Below are 9,058 nucleotides of genomic sequence, written 5' to 3'. Positions count from 1 at the left end.
CTAGGCTGTCATTGTAAATAATAATTTGTTCTTAAATGACTTGCCAACTTAAAAGTACAATTGTTTATTTCTTGGGCCAGCGGTTTTTCCTAGACAAACTCTGGGCCTACTGTAGTGATAGGCTACAACAATTGTTAATTTCTTCTCTGTACTTAAATCAGGACTACTTCATGTCCCTAGATAGTTACCCACAGTATCTTAAAAAGGAAAGTGTTGCAATGTCTATTGGTACACTGCCAAGAAGTCAACTTGACATTCATATTAACCTCTCGCTTTATCATTTACTCAGAGAAGTCTACCTCGTCCAACATGAAGATCAATGCCCCCTATGTCCTAATGTGCATCCACCCTCCTTACGTCTTCCAGGATCACATGAAGGTAATTCTGCCCACGGTGGTGCAGTGTGTGGAGGACCCCTTCTATAAGATCGCCTCCGAGACCCTACTGGTCACTCAGCAGATGGTTAAGATCAGACACTCATTAGGTGGTAAGAAGCCAAGAGGTTAGAGAGGTGGACCAGGAAAAGAAAGGTTGTGGTTCACCTCTCAGGTGATGAGAAAGTGGAGACTGAATTGGCAACTGGATAGCTGCTGGTGTCAGATCATTACTGACCCTACCACGGTGCCCTTGAGCAAGGCACTTAACCCCCAAAATAGCTCTCCATCCATGGATGCTGCGCCGTGTCTGACCCTCTCAAAGTGTTTGTCCCGATTTCTATTATAGCCAAATGGACAATAAAACATCAATTATCTTCTATTCTAGACAAACTACCCGCTTCTTCATTTGACGTCAAGCCCTACGTGAAGGACTTGTTCGCTGGCACCCTGAAGAGGCTGCAATCAAAGACCATGAAGTGGAGGGCCATTTCTTGTATGGGTCACGTGTCACCGAGGATACCTAGATTTACCTGGAGAGGCTGAAGAACAAGATCACCAGGTAGGCAGAGTAGAGAGGCGGACCATCAGTATCCAAGGTAACATCTTCTGCCGATGTACCCTAAACTGCTCCATCCCTCCAACACTGTGCCCGCTTCCCTGGATGGAGAGCTATTTTGGGGGGGTTAAGTGCCTTGCTCAACGGCACCATAGTAGTATCTTCTCTACTCTTCCCAGGTTGACAGCGGTGAAGACCCCGACTCTCATCGCTGCATTGCCCCTTAGGATTGACTTCCGACCTTTAATCACGAGGGCATCCCCATCCTTCCTCGCGAAGAACCAACGAGCCTTCAAGCTAACCGGTCTCAACATGACGAGCAACAGCCTGAAGCCACCCATGATCGAGGTCGTGCTCAACGAGCTACCTTGCTTTGATCGAGGAGAGCAATAAGCACATTTCCCAGGTGGCAGTGATACTCCTCACCTGTATGGCTACAGTGTGTCCCTCCTCCCTGTCCCAAGATCAGGAACACTGTCCTACCTGGTGTCTCATCTGGTTCATTACCCAGTTGCTCTAATGAGGGTCTCGCTCTGCCATCCTGGAGTTCTTCCAAGCACCGGTGGTCACCAAGGCTGGGAACAACTACCTCCCGAAAGCTCTCACAGGCCCCTTTCACAGATTGGGGAAGGCTACAGACCCTTACACCCATGGACTTTTCCTGGTTAAATAAAACAGACAGTCCTACTACTCTGTGACCAGGTAGTTGTAGTTTTGGAAAGATGCCTTTGCATGGCTGTCATAGGCCATACTCACTGCCTCAGAAATTATTCCTATTCTGCCTTGAAAGTTGATCGTTTGAAACATGCCTTTGACATATGTATGATATTAAAAAAGGACTTTGAAAAATATATTTAGTGCCACTTGTTACCTTGAAAACGTGCCTTCTTGACATTCAGGTAATACTTGGTTAAAAATGATGTTTCAAAGCCGGTGGTATTCGCCGCCATTTTGTAGAGCTGTGATGTCGATACAGTATTCCCAACAAATACATTGCAAATAAACAAATGTTTAGTTAAATTTGTTAACTGTGCACCATCTAGTGTGTGAAACTTAAGACTTTCATCAATACCCTAAAGCATTGATGAAAGGGCAAACAAGATGGTAAATACTCTTTACATGTATAGATCATTTATTGAACAAACAATAAACAGATAACAGGTGGGTCTGGTTCACTCGTGTTCCTCGCTGCGTAGCCTGGCGTTGGGGTTGGTGATCTTAATAGCAAGCTGAGCTGCCCTCTCCACGATCAACTTCCTGTTCTTTGACGACACATTGTGGGCTATCTCTGCAGCATGGGTCCTGTGGAGAACAAGGGAAAGGTTATAGTAAACAGACATTAGAGGGGGAAACAAGGAAACGACTGTCAGAGTTAGGGTCAATTACATTTTAATTCAGGAAGTATACAGAAATTATAATGTTTCAATGCTTTTTAACAAAGATACTGTATATAAATGACAAGATGGCCTCGTGTCCTCCCTAACCATAGGAGTCGTTGTCCCGAAGGCGGGAAGGCAAGGCGGTCTGCTTATCATGGTCAGATGTTGACGTCAGTGAACCCTCTCGCTTACTCTTCCTACATTTTCAATTAATTAAATGGAATTGACCCCAACCCGTTCAAACAAGTCAATTTGAAGAGCCATGCATCCCATCAATGACAAATCTATTGTGGAACATGCCATTATTCCACACCAAGTAAAGCCTTAGAATAAATAAAGATCAGAGTTCAGTCAAGCTAGTTCCAGTCTGCTTTTCAGACGGTCTGGAACATGGCAGGTTAACTTCCACCTCCTGGCTACAGGGAGAGCTAGGGGTAGAATGGGTACTTCCTCTGCCATGTTCTCCCTCCTTGTTCAAACCCTTGGCATGAGTATGGACGACCCAGCAGGCCATGATGACAGAGGGGCAGAGGCGGAGTCAGATGACCCGGCAGGCCATGATGACAGACAAGGCAGAGGCGGAGTCAGATGACCAAGCAGAGGGGCAGAGGCGGAGTCAGATTACCCAGAGGAGGAGTCAGACGCTACTATATCTCCAGGGGATTATATAACCACGCAGGACACCACTTTACCCACATAGCCTGGTCAAGAAGACAGATCGCTACGTTCACATTTTGATTCAGGATATGAGCTATTGAGAGGTCAGGCTGGTTCCACCAGGACACACAAACAAGGATCCAGATTAAAGTCAGGAGCGTCACATGACATTTACATTTTTTTTTTGAGACACAGCCTATGAACTCGTTGTGTCGTAGAACCTAACATTTTGTTTGTTATAAAAGCTAAAAATGTTAAAACAAATACCAGTCATTGAAATTACAAAGTCATGTGGAACAAAAGGTATCGTCATTGTGTAAAAGCACTAGTTTTCTTTTGAGATGCGTTACATTGAAATAAATGGTACACTGTCTCTTTAAAAATATCAGGTCTGTGATGATGACATACAACAGAGATGTCATTCATTCATTGGTCTCCTGAAGAAGCTATCCCTTTTCTGTGGCCCCAAATGTTTGGCTATACTGGTACAGTTACCAGGTTGTTAGCTAGCTAGCCAATGAGGTACGATGACTGAACAAAGTGTAGCCAAATGGTTAACACTGCCAGTCATTTTAGAACCATGTTGCATATGGATTATGAATGCAAAATGCGCTCCCAGCGATTCGCTACAAGAAGACAAAAATGTTGCACCGGTAATATAGGTCAGTAATATGGGTCCGGTCTTTTGGGCTCGAAGCAAGCTCTTTTTGCTGTGGTAAAGGTGCTACCATGATGCTAACGAATCTGCACTCGCTTTTTTTCCTCTAGGGAACTCAAACACCGCTGCAGCGAAGCTTGACCATTACAATTATCTGGGAGGATTTTCTCCCTGGCACACATTGCACAAACAAACAAAGATAACATTTTAGCAAGATCTGTTGTCGCAATTTTAGAGCCCTGCCATATGAAATATTGCACGTGAATGAACACATACAATCCAGATGAAATACTGTAAATGGATGGGAAAAAACAGGGAAAGTCCAAAAAAGATATCATTCACATGAAACAGACTCAAGTCAACCAAAACAAACATAACATTGCACCATATGCTGTATCATGAGCCTGACATCTGGGCTGTGTTCAATAGGAAAACGTTGTGAAACATTACCAATAGGTCATGACTAAAGCCAACATGACTCCTTATTCTACATGTAGGAGACACGTTTGTTCCGTACATAGCAGGCATCTAATTGAACATTCCTCAAGTTTACGCCATCTGAACGCAGCACCAGGCCAGATACAGCCATCAGTGGCCTGTTCTACGTTACAGAGCGTTCAGATAGTATGTTCTACTCTATTTCTGTCTCATGCAGAATAGGGAATCATGTCAGGTCTCTTCATTACATTTCTATCTGCAACACAACATTTCACCTGTTGGATTCTATCTTGAAATATACTTATTCATGTTACCATACTGATTACTTTATATTCATAAGGAATGTATATATTAGGGGTCAAGGAAGGGTCAAGAGGAACTTGGTGTGTGGGAAGTGTTATGGAAAATGAATGATTGAGAAAAAAAAGTACAGAAAGTTCACATTCTGTTCAAATATATTATTGTAGAATGTGAATGCCTCCCTCCTTAGGAACAAAAGGCAAGAGTTTCAGTACTTGATGAGGCAGGCCAGTGGCTGCAGAACCAGGACCATGAGGGGTGTGGAACGCAACTCCAGACAAGGTCAAACGATGGAGAAGATACTGCTGGAAAGGGGGGGGACACGTCAAAGGACATCTCACACATACATCCTCGCTTCCAGGCCCATGAGGTTCCTAGAGACAGGCAGGGCCGTGACAATACCAGCAAGAAGAACCTAATGTGTTTCTGTCTAACACCAGAGACGGATTGGTTCTTAGACATGCAAGGAGGTGACTCCTCTTGGTCAGAAGGTATAAAGACGTGCTTGTGTGATGTTATGTATGTTGTCTTTGCAACTGTATGACCCAGTGGGGGGGGGGACTTGGTTTGAGCTTTTTTCCCCCTAGTCATCTGAGTTTTTACTCTGTTTGTTCAGAACCTAAATAGACACCTGTGGTTGGGATCTTACTTGTTGCTCATCATGAGGACCTCCAGCTCCTTGATGTTGTGCACCAGGAACTTCCTGAAGCCGGAGGGCAGCATGTGTTTGGTCTTCTTGTTGCTGCCGTAGCCGATGTTGGGCATCAGCATCTGGCCCTTGAAGCGCCGCCGCACCCGGTTGTCGATTCCTCGGGGTTTACGCCAGTTTTGCTACAAAAGGAGAAGAGAGATAAGGATTAAGGCAGTATCCTGTAAATACAGAAACCAGCTATTACATTTAACTAAAGGCTGCGTTCACACAGACAGCACCATTCTTGGCAAAAAAAAGATGCTCTGATGGGTCAAAAGGTCAGCTAGTGGAAACTGAAGGGAGTGGTCGTCAGATGACGTTTTGTGATGGAAGGGAGTGGTCGTCAGATGACGTTTTGTGATGGAAGGGAGTGGTCGTCAGATGACGTTTTGTGATGGAAGGGAGTGGTCGTCAGATGACGTTTTGTGATGGAAGGGAGTGGTCGTCAGATGGCGTTTTGTGATGGAAGGGAGTGGTCGTCAGATGGCGTTTTGTGATGGAAGGGAGTGGTCGTCAGATGACGTTTTGTGATGGAAGGGAGTGGTCGTCAGATGACGTTTTGTGATGGAAGGGAGTGGTCGTCAGATGACGTTTTGTGATGGAAGGGAGTGGTCGTCAGATGACGTTTTGTGATGGAAGGGAGTGGTCGTCAGATGGCGTTTTGTGATGGAAGGGAGTGGTCGTCAGATGGCGTTTTGTGATGGAAGGGAGTGGTCGTCAGATGGCGTTTTGTGATGGAAGGGAGTGGTCGTCAGATGACGTTTTGTGATGGAAGGGAGTGGTCGTCAGATGACGTTTTGTGATGGAAGGGAGTGGTCGTCAGATGGCGTATTGTGATGGAAGGGAGTGGTCGTCAGATGGCGTTTTGTGATGGAAGGGAGTGGTCGTCAGATGGCGTTTTGTGATGGAAGGGAGTGGTCGTCAGATGACGTTTTGTGATGGAAGGGAGTGGTCGTCAGATGACGTTTTGTGATGGAAGGGAGTGGTCGTCAGATGACGTTTTGTGATGGAAGGGAGTGGTCGTCAGATGACGTTTTGTGATGGAAGGGAGTGGTCGTCAGATGACGTTTTGTGATGGAAGGGAGTGGTCGTCAGATGACGTTTTGTGATGGAAGGGAGTGGTCGTCAGATGACGTTTTGTGATGGAAGGGAGTGGTCGTCAGATGGCGTTTTGTGATGGAAGGGAGTGGTCGTCAGATGGCGTTTTGTGATGGAAGGGAGTGGTCGTCAGATGACGTTTTGTGATGGAAGGGAGTGGTCGTCAGATGACGTTTTGTGATGGAAGGGAGTGGTCGTCAGATGACGTTTTGTGATGGAAGGGAGTGGTCGTCAGATGACGTTTTGTGATGGAAGGGAGTGGTCGTCAGATGACGTTTTGTGATGGAAGGGAGTGGTCGTCAGATGGCGTTTTGTGATGGAAGGGAGTGGTCGTCAGATGACGTTTTGTGATGGAAGGGAGTGGTCGTCAGATGACGTTTGTGATGGAAGGGAGTGGTCGTCAGATGACGTTTTGTGATGGAAGGGAGTGGTCATCAGATGACGTTTTGTGATGGAAGGGAGTGGTCATCAGATGTTTTGTGATGGAAGGGAGTGGCCAGATGATGTTTTGTGATGGAAGGGAGTGGCCAGATGATGTTTTGTGATGGAGTACCTGAACTTGTCCAAGAAGGAACACTACTTTTCCATGCATCCTAATAAAATGTGAATCTGGTTCAGCACATCCAATGTAACAAAAGGGTTGAAATACCGTTGCTCTAACTCAGGAAATTGTGGTCTCAACCGTACCTTGACTTTCACATAGCGGTCTGACTGATGTCTGATGAACTTCTTCACCCTCTTCTTGACGATCTTAGGCCTTTTCAGAGGCCTGAGAGCTGCCATGTTGCCTGGAGGTACAGAAAACAGGAGTCTGTTAGCAGTAGTCTGGAGAAACAAGCAGTCTCCTCATCTTCTTTCCCAGTGGATTTATTAGCTAGCTTTATCCACCTTGTTCAGGGCTCTATACTGACATTTTAGATTTAATTTCGGAGTGCAATTAAAAATATTCTAAGTATTAATGATAAGAATGTCCAGCAATTACAAAATACAGGATTAAGGAGCTCATCTCCTGAAGAACCCATTTTCTTTCTGTGCTACTAAATGGTGTATGGGTGCTCTGGTGCTCATGTAACAGTACAACTTTAAACCATACCCGGGCGCGAACCAGAGACCCTCTGCACACAGCAACAACTGACACCCACGAAGCATCGTTACCCATCGCGCCACAAAAGCCACGGCCCTTGCAGAGCAAGGGGAACCACTACTTCAAGGTCTCAGAGCAAGTGACGTCACCGATTGAAACGCTATTTAGCGCGCACCACCGCTAACTAAGCTAGCCGTTTCACATCCGTTACACTCACAAATAAAATTCTAGGTAGCACAGCAAAATATTTACGAGCATATGCGATTAAACTTTTAATTAAACTTTTTTTATTGCACCTTTATTTAGCCAGGGAGGCCAGTTGAGAACAAGTTCTCATTTACAACTGCGACCTGGCCAAGATAAAGCATAGCAGTGTGAACAGACAACACAGAGTTACACATAAACAAACATACAGTCAATAACATAATAGAAAAATCTGTATACAGTGTGTGCAAATGAAGTAAGGAGGTAAGGCAATAAATAGGCCATAGTAGCGAAGTAATTACAATTTAGCCGGAGTGAGATAAGTTCAGATGAGGATGTGCAAGTAGAGATACTGGTGTGCAAAATAGCATAAAAGCAAATATGGGGATGAGGTAAGTAATAAGAATTTGTTCTTAACGGACAAATTCTTAAATTTACAATGATGGCCTACCCCGGCAAAACCCAGATAAAAACCCCACGGATAAACAACTGTGTACACAAATTGAGCAAAATAGGATTTTATCTTTTATATCAGCTCATTAAACATGGGACCAACATTTTACATATTGCGTTTATATTCGTTTAGTGTCGCTAGCTTGCTAGCCTAGCCAACACACTGCATTGTGATGATTTTACAAGTCTGCAGAATACGACAGTAGCTTCGTTTGCTACACGAACTAATTTAGCAGCTCTATTTCGCACAGCTTGCTTGCTTGATGTGCCTGCATCATTTTTTTGAAGATGTGTTCATTTGATGTTTAACGTTCGGTACTGTACGACTTGTCACAATGTGTCCGAGGTAATGTATTGGACGCTACTGTGATACAATGTATCAACTTGATGTGTAGCCACGTCACTCCACTACAGTTCACTACTAGATATCTTGTCCCGAAAACTGTGAACCGACCCGTTCTCCAGCTTTTCCCTATCGTTAGATCAGTGGGCATACATGAGCATTATATTCTGTGTCCATAACTAGACGGATCTCCTCAGCTGTTAGCGAGCAGATTTGAATTACACTAGGTTAGGCAACCATCTTTTGATTAGACATTTCAGTGACCGTTTTTCTTGAAACAAAATTGACACATATCTACAAAGTACAGCAACAATAACGAAATGTGTATAAAGTTTGATTGAATATGTAATGAATGCCGTTGTTTTTTTATGGATTAGAGTCATACATTTATAAAGATGATGACAGATGTACATTCTTACTTACCGTTTGGGCTGAATGCTGCCTACAGGTAGTTGAGGCCTGGGAGAAGGGGAGGAGTTTGGAACGGAATTCTGGGTAAAAAGGGATAGAATGACATAGAATCAGAGCGATAGACTAGAAAAGAACAACTCCAGGAGAACATATAAAACGAAGAAAAGAATCAGACAAAAAAATCAGGCTTACAAAAATGTATTTTAATCACTCAAAATTTGACTGGTTACAATAGCATGGCTGACTTTGGAAGCCGATAAGTACTAGGAGTCAGGGATTTGTGTTGCCACCGTTCTGTGTTGTCATGCGACGTTGATGTCTTTAGGTCTCTATATGTTGTGGTGTCTCTCTTGTCGTAATGTGTTTTGTACTATTTAAAATAAAATAAAAGTTTATCCCAGCCCCCGTC

At 44.2% G+C, this 9,058-nt stretch overlaps 1 protein-coding gene and 1 pseudogene across 1 annotated transcript; one reads left to right on the top strand and one right to left on the bottom strand.

The window, feature by feature from the left end:
* Nucleotides 1-309: 309 nt before the first annotated feature.
* LOC135541243 (cullin-associated NEDD8-dissociated protein 1-like) lies at nt 310-1,956 on the top strand (annotated as a pseudogene).
* A 91-nt stretch (nt 1,957-2,047) lies between these two features.
* On the bottom strand, nt 2,048-8,752 carry LOC135541332 (large ribosomal subunit protein eL32-like). The gene is made up of 4 exons (XM_064967502.1): nt 8,662-8,752; nt 6,842-6,942; nt 5,015-5,196; nt 2,048-2,235 (listed from the first exon to the last, which is right to left on the bottom strand). The coding sequence occupies exons 2-4, from the start codon at nt 6,935-6,937 to the stop codon at nt 2,106-2,108; spliced, it is 408 nt and encodes a 135-aa protein (XP_064823574.1). The 5' UTR covers nt 6,938-6,942; nt 8,662-8,752; the 3' UTR covers nt 2,048-2,105.
* Nucleotides 8,753-9,058: the final 306 nt, after the last annotated feature.

The sequence above is a fragment of the Oncorhynchus masou genome, chromosome 6, assembly GCF_036934945.1.
Source record: "Oncorhynchus masou masou isolate Uvic2021 chromosome 6, UVic_Omas_1.1, whole genome shotgun sequence".
Taxonomy (NCBI): domain Eukaryota; kingdom Metazoa; phylum Chordata; class Actinopteri; order Salmoniformes; family Salmonidae; genus Oncorhynchus; species Oncorhynchus masou.
This window is presented reverse-complemented; position numbering and strand designations above follow the sequence as displayed.

What these genes read in the sequence shown, in the direction of transcription:
- LOC135541332 (XM_064967502.1), bottom strand. Translation starts at nt 6,937, where the DNA reads ATGGCAGCTCTCAGGCCTCTGAAAAGGCCTAAGATCGTCAAGAAGAGG. An exon ending in ACCGCTATGTGAAAGTCAAG is followed by an intron (nt 5,197 to 6,841) that starts GTACGGTTGAGA and finishes CTCCTTTTGTAG; the next exon opens with CAAAACTGGCGTAAACCCCG. An exon ending in GTCCTCATGATGAGCAACAA is followed by an intron (nt 2,236 to 5,014) that starts GTAAGATCCCAA and finishes TGTTCTCCACAG; the next exon opens with GACCCATGCTGCAGAGATAG.